The 20,317-nt window shown below is 42.7% G+C and overlaps 1 protein-coding gene across 1 annotated transcript in view; it reads right to left on the bottom strand.

Moving 5' to 3' along the window:
* Positions 1–5,333: 5,333 nt before the first annotated feature.
* The window catches only part of LOC147726029 (putative N-acetyltransferase camello), a 42,922-nt gene continuing 27,938 nt past the window's right edge, over positions 5,334–20,317 (bottom strand). Inside the window, exon 2 of the mRNA XM_086960143.1 lies at positions 5,334–6,344. Coding sequence (XP_086816269.1) covers positions 5,674–6,339 — 666 coding nt within the window. The 5' untranslated portion in view covers positions 6,340–6,344 and the 3' untranslated portion in view covers positions 5,334–5,673. The remainder of the gene's footprint in view (positions 6,345–20,317) is intronic.

The raw sequence follows: 20,317 nt of genomic DNA, 5'->3' as shown, positions 1-20,317 counted from the left end.
TGTTGGTAAAAACTAGCACTCTGTCGCTGCAGCCTGCTATCCTGTGGTGGTGAAGCTGCTGATTACCATTATCGCCGCTACAGCGCGACCTATGGTACAGTACGCTTGAGGAGCCGAGCAGCCGTCCTCTGCGAAGACATCCAGCCGATTCCAGCTGCCCGCGGACGCTGTCACCCCTCCTTCCTCGACGCGCTGAGAGAAGCCGCTGCATTTCTCGTGCAGAGAAATCCAGTCCCGGCGCTTCCGGTTTACCCTCGCAGGTGACTGGGATATCGAGAGAGACCCCTGAAGGAGATACCAATCCTCCATCATTCTATTCAGAGGTATGGTGTTGACTAAACCCTTAGACGAGAATTCTTGAAACAAACCTTGGCAAAACTAACTTAACTTAAAGCTACTTACTTACTCCCCTTCCACGTGTTAGGCTTAGGTCAGGCACACTGGGGTAGGCTTAGTTAGAAGCACCAGTTGAGTATGTTAGCCTAATGTATATATGACTGTATATATGTTTTATTACTTTTAAACCATTGTATGGCTAAGAAACCATATCAATGCTTTTACAGTTCTATTTCGCAATACTTATCTTACTGTACGTACTTTTTATAATAACAATTATTGCAATTGTGGCAATACATTTCTCTTGTACGAGAAGAAAGACTGTTCAATAAATGTTAACCCTTTATTGATACACGCCCGTCTCTCTATTCTCTACATCTCGTGAAAGTAAACTGCACTAGACTGACTGAGCGAAATCTATGTCTATTGTTTCACACGACCCTAGAGATCGACTCTTGATCTGAGGAGCAAAGTTGTCATGTTGCACGGTTGTTGGAAAACTGAATCCCTTCTTGTCTGTGCCAAGGAAGCTGATCACTTCCTATGCAGAGAAGAAAGTTTCCAGTGACCTCTGAGCTAGTTGGTAACACAACCCAATTAAGTTTAAGCATAATTCAGGCCCCACTTACCTAAGAAATAAATTTGTAAAATACTGTCCAAATCGCGCACTAAGATCCTCCAATGCCAATCTTTTGACCATTCCTAGTTTCAGACTCAAAACCCGCGGGGGTAAATCCCTAGCGGTATTGGGTGCCAAAGCATGGAATGCCCTACCCCCTCTATTAAGAGCACTGGACAAGGAGTCTGAGTTCCGCAAGCAATTGAAAACCTGGATTTACAATCTTCCAGACACAATGGCCAGAGCGCTAGTGTGATCCCGGTTATGGTCTCCTTAAGCAGTAAGGCAACCTTTTCATCTGGTTGTCCTCATATTGGCGCCGAGATGCTCCTTGGAGCGATTGCTAGCGCGTTATAAATGGACTCTACATCTACATCTACATAGTCAGTGGAGGCCTGGAATATAAGCAGTTCCACGTCGATACTACTGTTTATGTTATTCCAATGCGCAGGGCCTAGTGGGAAACTAGGAACTACACTACAAAGTCCTAGGCTGTTCGCTTCAATGGGGCTGCCAAATTCCTGCTAGCTCGAGCAGCTGGCTACCAGGAAGACGCAGAAGCCATGCTGCAGGGCAAAAGCGAGAGCGACCCTCTAAACATCAACATTTACGGCATCAGCACACTTCATCAGGTAACATCATGACCTCAAAAATCAAGGGACAATCCACCAGATTCAAAATCATTCCCTGAGCCACCATTTTCCTGTTCTCCTGCACATAATGATGCATTATAAAGTTAGCTAGAACCATCCCCGCTCCTGTTATGTTCTCTGGTATTTACTGTATTGCAGGCAAACGTTTTAATTTCATGGTCGAAATTGACATGGCCAGTCCCCTGCGCTCCCCATTTATTTACCAACACTTGTGAGTGCAGTAGAGGCACAGGTAACAGAAATTACGTGCTTCATCGATCTTTCGAACTGGGGATACTTTTTGATTATAATTTTTATCCTTTTGTTATTTTGATGCACGCAATTTGTCCTGAGAAGTGCATTGTACCATTTTGCAGGAAAATATAAATATACCAAGCTTTTTCTTATTTTACTCTTTTAACAAAAATACCCTTGATGTGTATGTGCAGAGGAATCCACAACCATTTTCCTGTCCCTGCAGGCTCAGTCTCTGCATGGGTTGCTCGCCTGCCGAGTTAAGCTGCCACGCATCATGCTATTGATAAAAAGAAAAAAATTCTAAAAGTGTCTACAGAAAGCTTTTATCTAAGAACAATAGTTGTACCTATTATTTTCTTTTGATCCTTGAATATTTTTGAGTTCGGAACACCGAATCCCCGGAGGCCAGAGCGTTAATGTTTTCTTAAGCACCTCAACTTGCTCATGCTTTTCTATTCTTTTCTGAAGACGTCTGGACACCATTGATGATATCCCAGCAGCAAGTGTGCACACAATTTAAATTCAATACAGTCTCTAAAACAGTGTAGTGAAACTTTTATTTCCTTGGTATTGTAATATAACTACCATTGTTTTACCATTCGTGCCCTGTGACAAGGCCTTCTGTTCTCTGCCCGGTTACAAATAAAGCTAGATGGTGGAAAAAAGCAAGCATGATTTCAGGGAAGTATGGTTCTCCATCACTCTTTCATTGTTCAGTTGTAAGTTCCAATGGGATATCCAAGGCTACAGGCAGGAGCATAGGTATTATGCAACAGGAGATGACTTCATTATGTGGGAGGGTCGACTATATTATGCAGCAAGAAAAGCAAACAATTCCTCAGATTTCTTTGTATTACTTAGTTATTGTATTATTTTTGCACATGTTAACACTTTCTGGGTAAAACATTCACCTAAGTTGTACCAGTTTAACACACAAGTACATTAACAAGCTACGGTAAGGTGAGCAGTAAACCTTTGTGAAGGGTCTTCCATTGTGCGGAACCACTACGTTTGCACTAGATACGAAACATTTCATCTCATAATCTGCAGATGATGGTTTATGCGGCAAATGCAGCAAATCTATAATTGTGCGGAGAAACACCCTGGCTGCAGAATTCCTATAGGTAATGAGCGGAGGCATTCTCATTAATATGGAGAAAATAGCCCACGGGTAAGCCTGCAACCTCAATTAAATTTTTGGGTTTTCTATTTGCTGGTGCTATTTGTATTCCTAAATCAGACTACATGACCCAGTGTATAGTAATAGTATAGATAATCAAACCCTGGAGGCACATCTCCAAGGATAGTGTGCTGCATGGATAAAAGCTTTTAAGGTCCCAAAGGCGAGACCTAATGGCTATGCCAATGCTTGTTTTATAAACCTTACCCCTCTCCTTAGGTCCTATGTTGATCACCCACCCCTCCCTGCACACTGTTGCTCTCTGATCAGTGTCGATTTGCTCTTCCACACCCTGCTCATCAATTACGATATTTAATTTACTGCTCTAAGACGGACAGTTGCAATTTTAGGATTAATAATTAACATTTTTAAAATGTCTGCTGAGCATCAAATGCATGTGCGCCCATACACATCATCTTCGTATTTTTGCCAACAGATTTTTTTTCTTTATTTTTCCTAATTCTGGTTAGTATTGACAAAAAATAATTTCATTGGCCACCATTGCATCATGAAGCAAAAGAGCACATGGATCGTTACACATGCTGACATATACAGCATCACGCTAAGGCGGGCCATTTCTTTCTCTCTTTTTTTCTTTTCAGCATAAGCAACTAGACTTTCTTTTTGTTCCGATGATGCGAGTCAGCATCAGCAAAAAGCACTGACAAAGCTAAAAGATTCAGCTTAAGCCTTTCAAAGACATACTTATTTGCGTTGCCAATGCTTGTTCTATATGTGCAGTCAGAAATGGACTAAAATATTATTCTTATTACTTCTTTTGACTAGTACAGAAAAAGTTACGGTAACATTTTGTAAAACCGTGACTATTTCCACGTTCCATTTGATTTTGTGTCTATTCTTTGTTGACACACTTTTCACTACTGTAGTGACAAGTATATGTACACGATAGCTTTTGACATAGAGAAAGGGCTGTTTCATTCTATGCAAAGAACCTTAAACATAAGCAACCAATCCACATGAATTCTTATTGCCAGATAATATTAATCTGATGACAGCTGTCCCCCCACGACCTCCTGCCCCCTAGCAGGACTTTAGCTACCGTAGCACCAGGATACCAGTCTGGTCACAGTCCGCTTTAGAAATACAGCATACAAATACTTACATATTTTCCATTGACATTCTCCAAGATGACATTCTCCAAGACACCTGGTCAACAACACGTCATGTGCAAAAAAAAAAGTTTGACTTTTTCACCATGAAGACTGCATTTCATTGCTGGCCGATTCTGATAAACATACTGTGAGCATTACATCCTGACTGGTCAGGCATCCTGCTGCTGAGTCCCTACATCAATGGAATACCAAAGAACAATCATAGTTTTCAAGTAAGATCAAGGCAATAGAGATATTTTGACAGGCTGTCAAGAGCACACACTATTACTTTTTAGTATACTTATCAGACAAGCCAACGTAGACATGCAAATGGGTCTTTCATAATGACATCTGTTTTAACAGCATCACACCATCTGGGCTGCACTTATTGCTTTTAGGAATTTCAATAACTCAATCAAATTTCTGTAGGCTGATCTTTCCCGCTCGACTTCCTAATGCCTTCTTTCCTCATAATCTTGATGCAATCATCTTTAACCATCAGATCTGCATTGGTTTCTTTGTAACTTCTCTTACAGACTTGTAGTAAAGATACACCATTAACCCTCAATCTGTTTCTAGCCTTCTGAAGATGTTGTCACTTTGAATAAGTGACAACTACCAGATAAGTGTTGAGTATCGTGGTAACGTAACCTCCCTTTTCTACTGTTTATAGAGCTACCAATGGATTTACAAACACCAAAATCACCAAAAAAATCAATGCCTGAAATACCCTTTTCTGTTTCCTGACTTACATGGCTTCTTTCCCTCTTTAGTACTCTGCCCATTGACTTGCGTGCAGTCCATGCAAAGCTTGCGGCTATTCAAACATACAAATTGCACCTTATTTTTCCCCCATTTCCCTTTGGATTATCAGTGTTACGACTGATCTTGCTCATGTTCTCAATTCACCCCCATTGCTAAAATCGCTTATGAATGGACCAAGGACTTATCCATGTGAATCCCCGCTTGTAGATGTAGCTGAAAGAGAATTCAATTAAACAATCTATTAGCTAGTTCTTCTCTTTTTAGCTACCTAACTTGCATCCCATACAAGTTCGGGTTTTCCAAGGGGACTTCCTTTTTGAGCCGCAGTCATACAAAGAAGTAGATTAATGATTCAAGATCTGGTATATTTACAATTAGAATCACACACCTGGATGTTCTTTGATGAAATAAATGAAGAAGCTAGAATCTGATTTGAATGAACAAAATTCCTCTAAAACTTTATTTCTCATCTAGGCGTAGTCAACTACTTACAAGTGATAGTAATCGTATATATCAATCTTTTTATTACCCTGTCGATTGAGGACAAAACAAACCTTTACATAGTGCACAAGAGGACATACCAGTTAGGATCCATTTACCACAAGGTTTTTATACTTGAAGTCAGAACAATGCGGGGCTCGTGGCATAAAATGGGTTGTGTTATCACTACTCTATGAATTGGATCAGATCTTCACCTGGAATGAGTGCCACCTGGCTAGTATATTGAGAACGCAGTTACTGGTACAGTTTGCCTGTCCACCATATTGCCCATCAATTTTTCGACACAATGTCATATCTATACTTGGAAATTGTAAAGTTGACAAGTTTTCCATAAAGTGGGGGGATATCATCATCCAAATATTTTTTGAACCCCACACTCTCATACATCTTCTTTGCTTCATACTGCACCATTAATGTGTTCAACACCACACATCTGAAGTTGAGCTGTCGAGCAAAGTCTAGGACTGTCCTGGATAGAGCCTTGGCAATCCCTAAGCCACGAAAGTCTGCTCTCACCGACATTCGCTTCAGCTGTAGCTCAGCCTCTTCGCCTTCTGCAGGCTTGGCTGCCACAATACCTATGATGCGGTCTTCAACTTCTGCAACCCAGAAGCAAGCGTTCTTATTCTGCATGTATGTCCTTTGTATATCCAGCAAGTCTCCTGTTAAGCACTTATCAATGTAGAGAGACCAAATGTAGCCGACCAACTGCCTGCCTGCGGCTAGCAGTAGTGTGATTGCCAGAATAGGGAGGAGGAGGGATCTGGAGCTCAGCAGCAGGACGATGAATAAGCATGTGAGCACAAAAATCACCCAGAGCTGCTTTAGCACATGTAGAAACACTGAAGGGATATATTCATTCATCCCGGAGGCAAACATGGTCCGTACTGCTTCATAGTCACTGTCGTCATACTTTCTGATCTTGTAGTTCAACATTGTGCCTAGAAAAAAACAAAACAGCAATCATATATAAGCAACCCTTATAAGATTCACCATTGTGGAAAGGTCCAGTTACGTGGGAACTCAGTTGGATTCACCTGACCTTCTACAGTCAGTGAATTTGTTAGCGGTTGGGGAGAGGGACCCCTTACTAGCAAAACAAGCATTTGCAATGCAATAGGTCTCGTATTAGGAAAGTTTGAGCTATTGGTATTGTAAATGACACATTTTTTATTTAGGTATTGTTTTTGAAAATAGCGAAATTAATAGCTTTGTCATTTACCATGCCAATAGTTATAACTTTCGCAAATGTGACACCTATAGCATTTGTAATGCAATATGTGTTGTATTTACGTGACTTACATGTATTGATATTACAAATAAAAATGGTTTTTAATTTTTTTAAATAATTAATACTTAAATAAAAGTTATTGTAATTTATAATGGCAATAGCTTAAACTTTTGTAAATAACATTTGTGAAGGTTATAAGTGACACATAGAGCAAATGGGTTTGCTTAGATTAAACCGCACATCACAGAGTTAAGCCAATTATAATATAAGCAAAAGTAAATAAGGAAAAGCAACTGTGGCTGGGGTGCTCCTAAGGTGTATGACACCTACCCACCAAAGTGTCAATCAGTCCTAGGATTCAAATGAACCCAGGTCAAGCATATGTATGTACAACACCTGAGCACACCGTATTATTATTTCAAAATCAAGTAATGTAAGTATTTTTCAAAAACAGTCAATGAAGTCTCAGCGTCCTGTATATTCTAAATCCAAAAAGTCTCAAAGGAGAATCCGAACAAATCTTCTTAGGTTGAGATCTGGTTTTAGTATCCACAGTTCATAAGAGGAAAGACAGCAGCCGACGCGCGTTTCGCCCGCAGGGCTTTTTCAAGGCTGCAAGCAAGATATTTATACATATCCATCAGATAGTGATAACTTTCAATCTGATTGATTCAGGAGGATTACACGCTTTATAGGATGGATCTGAATCCCAAGATTGAATGGTGACTTTGGAAGAGGACAAGCTTTTATTTGTTGGGGCCACAACTATCATATTGATGGTAAGGCGGAATGTTCTAAAAACTTTGCCATTTTTACTTCTTTTCAAAATCAAGTAATGTAAGTATTTTTCAAAAACAGTCAATGAAGTCTTAGCGTCCTGAACTAGTTGTTGTTGAATGGTTGCACAGATTGATGCTCTGGTGGAGCTCAGTGATGTTGTGGTGCCACAGAGGGATGCTGTGGTGGTGCTGAGTCATGCTGTATGCTATGCTATGTTTTGCTATCCTATGTTTTGTTATGCTATGCTATGCTGTTTTGTTATACTATGCTATGTTTTGTTATGCTATGCTATGCTATGTTTTGCTATGCTATGTTATGCTATGCTTTGTTATGTTATGCTATGCTATGTTTTGTTTTCGTTTTTTTTTGTGTCCTCATTAGCCATATAGCCGATCCAAATGTGCTCCAAGCCGCAATAACACGAGGCCCGACCCCCCCTGTAGCACCAAGGAGCCTAGTACTAAGCTCCCGGTACCCAAAGAGTCAGCCCCGATGTCACCAGCAGAGCTTGGATGGAGATTCTCCCTTCGGGCCGGTTCGGCCAGTTGTCCATTGACTGTACGGTACCTCCATTTGGACAGGGATATTTTAGGCCTAATCATCGGACCCGGGGAAAGAAAAAAAAACCCCGGGTTGGCTAACTATCCCTTCTCCAATTGATCAAAAGGTCCCAAAATCTCAAAGATCGAGGGCTACATGTTCTAGATAGGTCGACCTTCGATGCTGCATATAGTGAAGACAGCCACTCTACATGCGTTGGAGGATTTGTGTTGACCCAGTTTTTGCAGATTTCTCTTCTTGCTAGTAAGATGGCATAGAATAAAAACTCTCTCTCTAAACCTTTGATGTTATTATTCAGGCCGAAGATGATTAAAGGCCATGACCAGGGGATAGATAATCTGAGGATAGATTCAAGTGTTATCCTGACTTCTTGCCAAAAAGTGGCAATGTTCGGGCACTCACAGAACATATGAAGGTCTGAGGCTGCTGGAAAGAAGCATTTGCAGCAACACTTCCCGGGTTGGAATTTCGAAAGCCGTTTGGGAGAATAATACGCTCTGTGCAGAGTGAAGAAGTGATTACGCCTCAGCCATGCCGGCTTAATGATTTTGTAGAGGAGGGTAAAAGAATCCTCCCATATGTCCTCCATATTTAGTTCACCCTCTGCACCCCAAAGTTTTTCCGGGAGGTTGAAGTCACGCTCTCCATCTTCTATAATGCGCCAGTAGAAGAGTGCGACCTCTTTTCTTCCCGCAGGTCTCTCAACTAAGATGTTTTCTAGAGGGCTATGTTCTCCCATCATTGCTTTCTTCTTGGTTTGAATCCGAAGCCAGCTGCCTAGTTGTAAGTTTACTATCCAAGCAATGTTCTAAAAACTTTGCCATTTTTACTTCTTTTCAAAATCAAGTAATGTAAGTATTTTTCAAAAACAGTCAATGAAGTCTCAGCGTCCTGAACCAGTTGTTGTTGAATGGTTGCACAGATTGATGCTGTGGTGGAGCTCAGTGATGTTGTAGTGCCACAGAGTGATGCTGTGGTGGTGCTGAGTGATGCTGTATGCTATGTTTTGCTATCCTATGTTTTGTTATGCTATGCTATGCTGTTTTGTTATACTATGCTATGTTTTGTTATGCTATGCTATGTTTTGCTATGCTATGTTATGCTATGCTTTGTTATGCTATGCTATGTTTTGTTGTGTTTTATTATGCTATGCTTTGTTTTGCTATGCTATGTTTTGTTATGCTATGCTATGTTTTGTTGTGTTGGTATGCTATGCTGTGTTTTGCTATGCTATTATCTTTTGTTATGTTTAGTTCAGCCATGCTATGTTTTGTTTTGTTAAGCTATGCTGTTTTGTTATGTTTTGTTAGGCTATGTTTTGTTATGTTATGCTATGCTATGTTTTGTTTTGCTATCCGAAGCTTTGTCCGGCTGGACAACAACGCACACAACAGCAAGGAACTCTTCAACATCGTGAAAGAGCTATCCAACCCCAGCGCAGGAAACAACGACATCACCCCATCGCAAGACCTCTGCAACTCCCTCGCTTCATACTTCCACAACAAGATCGCGGACATACACAACAGCTTCAACAACCAACCAACGCACACCATGACCGAACAACCACCCCCCACCACCACCCTCCACGCCTGGACCCCGATCAGCACCGAAGACACCATCCGCACGATGAACTCCATCCACTCCGGATCACCAACCGACCCCTGCCCTCACCACGTCTTCAACAAGGCCGACGCTGTCATCGCACCCCACCTGCGAGACATCATCAACACATCCTTTGACACCGCCACCTTCCCTGAGAGCTGGAAGCACGCCGAACTCAGCGCTCTTCTCAAAAAACAAAGAGCGGACCCCACCGAACTCAAGAACTACCGCCCCATCTCGCTCCTCCCGTTTCCAGCCAAAGTCATCGAGAAGACCGTCAACAAGCAGATGGCCGCCTTCCTCGAGACGAATGGATCCCTCGACCCCTCACAGTCCGGCTTCCGAGCCAATCACAGCACCGAGACCGCCCTCATCGCCGCCACCGATGACATCCGAGCCCTGATGGACAACGGAGAAACAGCGGCCCTCATCCTCCTAGACCTCTCCGCGGCATTCGACACTGTCTGCCACCGCACCCTAGTACAGCGCCTCAGCAACGTCGGAATCCAGGACAAGGCGCTGGAATGGATCATCTCCTTCCTCGACGGAAGAACTCAGAGAGTCCGCCTACCACCGTACAAGTCAGAGGCCTCCGAAGTCATCTGCGGCGTCCCTCAAGGATCCTCTCTGAGCCCCACCCTCTTCAACGTCTACATGAGCCCCCTCGCGGCCATCGCACGCCAACACAACCTCAGCATAATCTCCTACGCCGACGACACCCAGCTGATCCTCTCCCTGACCAACGACCCCGCCACCGCCAGAGCCAACCTACACGAAGGGATGAAAGAGGTAGCCGAGTGGATGACGACCAGCCGCCTGAAACTGAACTCTGACAAGACGGAGGTCCTCATCCTGGGCTCTTCACCCTCCGCCTGGGACGACCCCTGGTGGCCTCCCGCCCTGGGCACCGCACCCAAACCGACAGACCATGCACGCAACCTGGGCTTCATCCTGGACTCCTCCCTCTCCATGACCAGGCAAGTCAACAACGTCTCCTCGGCGTGCTTCAACATCCTACGCATGCTACGGAAGATCTTCTGGTGGATCCCCACCGAGACCAGGAAGACCGTCACCCAGGCCCTCGTCACCAGCCGACTGGACTACGGCAACGCCCTCTACGCCGGTACCACCGCCAAGCTCCAGAAGAGACTCCAGCGGATCCAGAACGCCTCAGCCAGACTCATCCTCGACATCCCACGAACCAGCCACATCTCCGGACATCTGAGAGACCTTCACTGGCTCCCCGTCAACAAAAGAATCACCTTCCGCCTCCTCACCCACGCACACAAAGCCCTACACGACCAAGGCCCGAGCTACCTCAACAGCCGGATCAACTTCTACGCTCCCAAACGCCACCTCCGATCAGCCAACCACGCCCTCGCCGCCGTCCCCCGCATCCGAAGAGCGACTACAGGAGGAAGGTCCTTCTCCTACCTGGCCGCCAAGACCTGGAACTCCCTCCCGGCCGACCTGCGCCTGACCCAAGACCACCTCTCCTTCAGGAAGAAGCTGAAGACCTGGCTGTTCGAGCAGTAACGGCACCCCCCCTCCCCCAGCGCCTTCAGACCCTACGGGTATGTAGCGCGCTCTATAAGTGTCACTGATTGATTGATTGATTGGTTATGCTATGCTATGTTTAGTTTTGCTATCCTATGCTTTGTTTTGTTACGCTATGCTATGTTTTGTTGTGTTTTATTATGCTATGCTATGTTTTGTTGTGTTTTGCTAGGCTATGCTTTGTTATGCTATGCTATGTTTTGTTATGCTATGCTATGTTTTGCTCTGCTATGCATTGTTCTGCTATGCTTTGTTCTGCTATGTTTTGTTATGCTATGTTTTGTTATGCTATGCTATGCTTTGTTGTGTTTTATTATGCTATGCTTTGTTTTGCTACACTATGTTTTGTTATGCTATGCTATGTTTTGCTGTGTTTGGTATGCTATGCTGTGTTTTGATATGCTATTATATGTTTTGTTATGTTTTGTTAAGCCATGCTATGTTTTGTTGTGTTGTGTTTTGTTATGCTATGCTACGTTTTGTTGTGTTTTGCTAGGCTATACTTTGTTATGAGATGTTTTGTTATGCTATGCTTTGTTGTGCTATGCTTTGTTTTGGTATGCTAGGTTTTGTTATGCTATGCTTTGTTATGCTATGGTATGTTTTGTTGTGTTTTGTTATGCTATGCTTTGTTATGCTATGCTATGTTTTCCTATCCTATGCTTTGTTTTGTTATGCTATGCTATGTTTTGTTATGCTATGCTATGTTTTGTTATGCTATGCTGGTGAGGGTGAGTGAGGGTGGGTGGGTGAGGGTGGGTGACTGAGTGAGGGTGGGTGGGTGAGTGAGGGTGGGTGAGTGAGTGAGTGAGTGAGTGGGTGAGGGTGAGTGAGTGAGGGTGAGTGTGTTAGAGCGAGGGTGAGGGTGAGAGGGTTGTGAGGTTGTGTATCCTATGCTTTTTTTGTTATGCCATGCTATGTTTTGTTATGCTATGCTGATGAGGGTGTATGAGGGTGAGTGAGTGAGGGTGAGTGAGGGGTGTGAGGGTGAGGGCGGGGGTGTGAGGGTGAGGGCGAGGGTGTGATGGTGTGTGAGGGTGAGAGGGTTGGGAGGGTGAGGGGGTGTGAGGGTGAGGTTGTGAGGGTGAGTGAGGGTGTGTGAGGGTGAGTGAGGGTGAGTGTGTGTGCGGTGAGGGGGGTTGAGGGTGTGAGGGTAAGGGTGTGTGAGGGTGTGAGAGGGGGTGAGGTTAAGTGAGGGTGGGTGAGGGTGAGCGGGGGTGAAGGTGAGCGGTTTGGGTATTTACACAAAAATCAATAAAAATATGTTGAAATTAACAAAACAAAAGCATAATATTGCACAACTAAAATTTCTAATTTTGGAAAGTATCAAAAAGATTGAAGGCAGAGACAACACCAAATATTTACTTCAAAGAGAAAACTCATGGATATACAGACTGTGTACTCAGAAACCATTAGGACTTAATGAAAGGACCGAATTTTCATGTTACTTGTAAATTTGCTTTAGTGCCTTTACTTGGCACTCCTGTGTTCATCTACACTGTTTATTTACACTGTGATACACCCACCCCACAACATGTACGATATGATCATGATATAGCTCATCGCACTAAGTTACTCCTTCATTTTTTCCTTTTACACCAAACCAAGGTTCGCGACTGCTATCAGACACCCAAAACTTTATAGTACTTTAGTTTATTAGTATCTATCGTTCAATAACACTTTATTAATAGTTATAAGCTGCAGACTGATTCCGGACTAGTGGTCTAACACGAGCTGGTTACACCATAGTCTTTTTTCAATTACTAGCGATCACGTGATCGTGATCGTTTTTGAAAGCACAAACACAACGGCAACACTGTTGCCGAAGACGCAAGGAATCACAATGAACCCGCGTTCGCGGTAATTCAGACCCAAGTTCTTTAAACTACAGGTTAGTGTACCAAAAGCTAAGTTACCTTTGCTTAGCATTCAACGGTTACACCCAGTTAGCAATAAGCTAATTCATTCCCTCTTTTTTCTATCCATGTCTAGCGGTTCAGCATAGAACACATAAAGACAGGCATGTAAGTTATTTCTCCGTATTTTTTCTATTTGCTACATAACATTGTAACACGACAAACAAACGATTATGTCTGGGTTAGAACTATTACTTTTTCAAACAGTAGTTATTTTATGTCATACGAACACATGCTTTATGTTCAGAAATAAGTGGTATTTATATGTTTTCCTCTACAGTGTTATTCCCTGATGAAGGACTCGAAGAGTAGCCCGAAATGCATTGGATATTATATACAATAATGATGCCTTATTGATGAAAATGTGAGATTACACGAAGGAATTTAACATGTTATAATGAATTTTTGTTGAAAGAAGAAAATGTTTACAAATAAACCAAGCAACAACACAAACTAAAATGTGTGGAATCCTCTGATTATTCAAGAGGAGAAAAAAGTGTTCCCAATGGGATAGTCCCTGTGACCGACTGGAATCACGTGTTCTATAGTTTCTTCAAGGCGTTTTTAGGGGTAATAACGCCACCTACGGTGAACCTAACCAAAACAAACTCACAAAGTGAAACAGCTGTGCATCCACCCAAGTCTTTTCTGTTCGCAATTTCTTAAACCTCATTTGGAAGGATTGCACACACAAAGAATTACCAACAAAGGCAATATGAGCAATTACAAAGAGATATCAAAGACTACCGAGGCTAGGGCCTCAACTTTTGCTTTTAAACCGGATGAGGCAGACAGGATTTATGCTTTAATCAGGGATGAACTTTCACAGGAGTCCAACACACGCACTAAGGAGCAAAATATAAGACAACTAATATATCTGTTCAAAAGGAAGATTAACCAACAAATGCATGCGAGTACACTAATAAAGTATCACAAAAACCAACGCATACCCCGGGGCCTAAGGATTGCCCTCAAACCTTCCCTATGTAAGAACTCAAAAAAGTTTCAAGAAAGATGGTACGAAATACTCAATAAATGTTCTCTCGATCTCATTCTCTTGATAATAGAGGAAATATCAGAAATCTTGGAGGAACTAACGAAAGAAATAGCAGAAACATCAACTGAATTATCTGGCCTCATGACAAAAGATGAATTAACCAAAACATTGGAGGATATACAGATTCAAATGGACAAGCATACTAAAGATCTCAATGAGAGAAAAATTTGCAAATACAAACGAGATACTCTGGATTACCGTTTAGGTGAAGTTTACACCTGGGCAGAGATTTATTCAAGAAAAAGAGCCAACAAATCATATACATCCCAAACTGAAACATCTTCCTCGGATAGTGACTCTACACAGAGAAGGAGACAAACAACACAAACAACCAAACCAAGTGAACAACCCACAACCAGTAATTCACAACCATCCACAAGTATTGACTTAGAACAAAGTACACAACCGACGGTTCTAGTTCAAACCCAACAAAATCATTTTTTGGAACAGGGTCAAGCACAAAAAGGCGACCCAGGCAAGGACAGAACAAAAGAAAAAGAAAAAGAGAAGGAGAAAGAAGCACCAATCACGAGGAGCGCAACAGGCTCCAACAAGGACAAGAAGAAAACACCAAAGACCAATTAGTCATCAACATAAGCAACTATACATTGAATCACCATGAAAAACAACTATTACAAAAAGGCACATCATTTGTACCGACTCACACAACTGACAATCTAGAACTTGAAGTCAGTTTTTTCAAACTGACCCGTAAACTTCGCCTACGACACTTTTTCGATAACATCTTACCTAAACCCACAATACAAGAAGCAGACCAATTACAAGGTTTACGACCCACAAGTTCCTTTCAAGCGCCTGTCAGTCCCAAAACCATAGACATCTTCGAAAAAATGGTGAAACAAGACCTAACCAAAATAAAACATCAACAACATGGAAACAAAAACATCACACAGAAGGATTTAGATACCCTTAAAAAACTATCCACCAATGAAAAAATCATCTGCACAAAAGCAGACAAAGGAGGTGCAAAAGTTATAATGGATCGGGATAAGTATGAACAAAAAGTATTGGAACATGTTAATGACACCAACACATACATGAGATTAGAACAAAACTCCACTATGGAATTTTCACAAAACTTGAAAACGATCATTGAAAAGGCATATGAAATGGGTGTAATAAATGACAGAACAAAGAAATTCTTACTCAAAGACAATCCCAAAAGTTCAACGCTAAACATGGTCCCAAAAATCCACAAAAACTTATTGGACCCACCGCTACGACCGATTGTATCCACCAGGGGCAGCATGCATGAACCTATTGGACAACTATTAGACAAATATTTGCAACCTCTGGTTAAAAATATGGCAACATACATAAAAGACACTACCGAATTCCTATTAAAACTAGAAACGATCAAAATTGAACCAGATGAACAAATAACACTATGTACAGCAGATGTACGTTCATTATACACTAGTATACCCCACTCCATGGGTATAGAGGCAATAGAAAAAGCTCTTATGAGTACAGACTTGAATGTGACCTTTCAAACATTTCTAATGGAGCTAATGCTCTTCTCTTTATACCAAAGCTATTTTAAATACAATGACAAATGGTATCTACAACTGGTTGGCACTGCCATGGGCAATTCGGCAGCGCCGGTATATGCGAATCTCTTTATGAAGTTCTATGAAGAAAAGCACATACTTTCCAAAACACAATGGCGTAAAAACTTAAAACTGTTCATCCGATATATCGATGATATCTTTATAATTTGGTCAAGCTCCAAAGAAGAAATACATAAAGCCTTGACAGAATTTAATGCAATTGATGAAAGAATCCAACTAACTTGGGAAATATCAAATACTACTATTACATTCTTGGATGTCAAAGTCAAACGCACACACAAAGGACTTGAAACTGACCTTCATATAAAGAGCACAGACAGAAACAACACGCTACATTATAGTAGCTTCCATGAACACAATCTCAAGAGGTTTTTACCATTTTCACAAATGGCCAGAATAAAAAGAATCACGTCTGAACCAACTATGATGCAAAAAAGGATAACAGAAATAGAAAACAAGTTCAAACCAAGAGGATACCCAATGCATATCATGGAGGAATCTAAACAAAAGCTCGCACAAATTGACAGAAGGACATTACTACAACCAAAGCAGACTAAAGAGCAAACCAGGATTGTTGCCATATCCAAGTTTTCAACATCAAGCAACAAAAAAAGACTATACTCAAACATTGGCGAATGCTTACTCTAGAACCTGACTTCAATAACTGTTTCAAAGATCCTCCTTTATTTGCATTCACCAGAACGAAAAACATAGGGGAAATGATCCAACCACAGACGGTCACAACAGAAATCTTCAGAGGAACCAAACCATGCCACAACTGTGGACATTGCAACAACATCATAAAAGGCAATACAATTAATCATCCCATGAAAGGACAGGAAATCAAGCTCAGAGTTAATGCAACTTGTGATTCATCCAATGTAATATACGCACTAAAGTGCCCCTGTGGCAAACTATACATTGGAAAGACTGAACGACGCATGAAAGTGAGAATCACAGAACATAAGTCTAACATACGCCTAAAGAACGTGAAATCCACAGTTGCAATGCATTTCATGGAACAAAAGCATAATATTGCACAACTAAAATTTCTGATTTTGGAAAGTATCAAAAAGATTGAAGGCAGAGACAACACCAAATATTTACTTCAAAGAGAAAACTCATGGATATACAGACTGTGTACTCAGAAACCATTTGGACTTAAGGAAAGGACAGAATTTTCATGTTACTTGTAAATTTGCTTTAGTGCCTTTACTGGGCACTCCTGTGTTTATCTACACTGTTTATTTACACTGTGATACACCCACCCCACAACATGTACGATATGATCATGATATAGCTCATCGCACTAAGTTACTCCTTCATCTTTTCCTTTTACACCAAACCGAGGTTCCAGGGGCGTAACAAACACCCCCGCAGTGCGGGGGGGGGGGCCCTCAGCCGTGACTAGGTGAAGGGGGCCCCTCAGCTCCTCTGTGGAGATCAGATCTGTGAGGCTCTGAAGCAGGTGCAGGCTGTCGGCTGTCTGCTAGGAGCCCCTCGCCCCCTCCCTCTGCCTGAAGAGAAACAATGTTTCAACTGACATTGTTTCTCTTCAGTCAGAGCCAGGCCCAGGAGGAAGGGGGTGGGGGCCCCAGAATGAGCTTTCATCCCAGGCAAGGCCTCTGAGACCTGACGTTATTATCTCAGAGCATTTAGACAGGAAGTGGGGGCTGTCTCGGTGCCTCTCCCGGGCTAGTTGTGTGTAAAGTGAACCTTCACTGCTTGGTGCACTACAGCAGACCCGGCTGCCTGCTCTTGCTAAAGGAACATGAAGTTTGGAAGCCACGACCAAGGACGAGAAACTCAACCCCCAACAGACGCCAACTTCTGCTCCAAGCTGTTCTTTTGGTGAGTGACTGAAACACGCTCTGCCCTTATCCTCTCGGTCAACAGTGGTGAACTGCCACATGCTGCTGCCACGAGGTGTTTAGATTTTGTCAGAACTGTTTAGATTTTGTCAGAACTGATGAGCTTTTGTGAGGCCGGGGGATCCCGACTAAGGCCCCACCAAATGGTTTCATGTACAGTGCAGTTAAGGCGCCTTCATTCATACACCAGACCCATTGTCAATGCCAATGCTTGTTTTATTTAAAAATTTGGAACATTTTTTATAATTGTTAAGAGTTCTTGCAAGGATTGAAATGTTGAGACATCAACTGAAAGGTGACAAAAGAAGAAACAGTGAATACATTAATTTAGAAAAAATGAAAGCTGTGGAAGTGCACTAAGGTACTGTGATTGATGGCTACCTTTTGTGGCGGGAAACACGTGACTACGTAAGAATTCGCTGCAGACGGATCTATTGTCTGTTAATCTATTTACTCTCAGTTGGAACAGGCTAGGGTACCATCTCCTTCCAAACTAGAAAACTATCTTTATCAGCCCCAGATGTCAGTTTTGGTATCATATCATGACAGCATTTCAGATACTTCGAAAGTCTTGTGAAATGTAACTTGTCTTTTGCACTGACTGCTTGCTTCAAATGGGGCATCACGGGAAAGCATACTGCAGAACTAACACAAATACCTGCTGTCCCAGTGGCTCTCTCTTTCCAAACGTCAAGCAAAGAGACATCAGGGAATCCTTATTCTTGTTTATTCAATGGATTGATTTATTCCCTTGATGGTTTCAATAAACGTACGTACATCAATAGGACAATACAGTTATCCTGTATCAATGCCTATGAGTTTATGAGCTTATGAGCTTATGATCAACTGGTTTTTATGTAAAGAGCTCTGACACCTTCGGGTAATGTTCGCGCTATATAAAATCACATTAAATAAATAAATAAAGTTAACGGGCTCACAGGATGGGAGGGTGTTTCCAGACCTTAAAATCATGTTTTCTATGCCTGTGGATGATGTGTGTGAGAGACAGTGGGTCCATCTTCGGCGTTCCAGAGTCTTAGTAGAGGTGGGCAGTGGCACACCAACAAATTAAGAGGGAAGACTCCAAGGGGCAGATTTACAAGCCCCCTGCGCCACCAGTACAGCCCCCTGCGCCACCACTGCGTCACTTTTCGTGACGTACTGGTGGCGCAGGTGGTCCTCCATATTTACAAGGAGAGGAAAAGCCACCCTGCGTGACTTTTCCTCTCCTTGTAAATACGACCCATTCACACGCAGAAATTTGCGTTGAAGGGGCGTTCCATGGGTGTAGCTGTGGGTGTTCCCAAGCAACACCCATGGAACAAGACATCTCCAGATTTACGAGAAATCTTAAATCTGGAGATGCGTCTGAATGCTACGCCACCCTAGAGGTAGCGTAGGGAGGCGCAAGAGGAGAAATGTTTTATTTTCTCCTCATTTTTTCCTCTTTCAATGCATGCTGCATTCTACAGCACACATTGAAAGAGGAAAAAGCCTTTTGTGATTGTTTTTGTGCAGGAAGGTGCCCCTTCCTGCACAAAAACAATCTCCCCATGGTGCAGGCATCCTTGCACCATGGTGCCAGGGTGCAAGGGTGCATGTGCCGGCGCATGGCATCTGTTTGTATGCCAGCGCAGGGGAGAGCACAGGAATGCAACATATTCTTGTAAATATGTCGCATTCCTGTGCTCTAAAAGTGCTGGAGCATGGCGCAGCCAAAGGTCTTGCGGTGCCCGCAGCAGCACTTTCTTGTAGATCTGCCCCGAAGGGTCTGGGTTGGCTCTTAGAGCCCTTGCACCAGCCGAGCAATGGAAATGTTACCGTCATTCAAAATATAGTACATTCTCTTCAAAATTAAAATAGTACATTCCTTTGACATGCAACAGGTTTGCCATTAATAGGTTACATTATAGGTTTACATTGAGAGGTAATGAAGAAAGGGGGCTGATTCAAAATATTTGCCTGAGAATACAGTGTGGTTAAGTGGGGAAGTTGAGATTCCTCCTGGGCTTTCTGGTTTCACTTTGTACAAGTCAACCACTAAAGGGATATCTGTCTTTTTTTAACCCCTTGGGTGCGGCCGCGATTCTGCGCCTGTGCGGCACTTCTAATGAGTAGGCGGGTTCATGACGGCCCCCAGCCGTCATCAGCACACGAGCACTGTGATGCATGACGGCCGGGGGCCATCATCAGCATGGAAGGGGTTAACACAACTGTTAGTGGTTTGTTTTTAACTTTGTCAGCTACAGTAGAGCGCAGGTGGCAGACAGAACCACGTGAAAACTTGGCTTGTTTGGTCTCAAGGTTCCATGAGAACCTGGAGCTGACCCAGAGCCCGGCTCGAGCTATAAGTGGCCCGCCCACCTCTAGGTCTAAGTGCTTCAGTGTGTGACGCTCCAACGGTGAGGAGTACCAAGTGCCTAAGTAGCAACTGTGAAAAGAGCTCCTCGACTAGCAGCCTCTCGAGTCTTTACCAGTTGATTTGGAAGGAGCTCTGGTATTAATTGCTCTTCTTCGTATGTGTTAATTTCTGTTGTGTTAAAGCGCACAGTAGCGGTCAGCGCAGCATCTTGCATAGCTAAATAAATAATTCTATTGTATTTGTTCTTTTTTTACCTCTTACTCATACCGGCTCAGCTTTGCGTAGATAACAGTGTTGTTTAGGTATTGCATCACCTCAGGTGTAATTCGTATGGCTAATGAATGACCGACCACACGCATGTATGTCTCGTTTTCGGAAAATCTGT

The sequence above is a fragment of the Lissotriton vulgaris genome, chromosome 3_1 (assembly GCF_964263255.1).
Source record: "Lissotriton vulgaris chromosome 3_1, aLisVul1.2, whole genome shotgun sequence".
NCBI lineage: Eukaryota > Metazoa > Chordata > Amphibia > Caudata > Salamandridae > Lissotriton > Lissotriton vulgaris.
The sequence above is the reverse complement of the archived record's forward strand: the minus strand, read 5'-3'. Positions and strand labels throughout refer to the sequence as shown.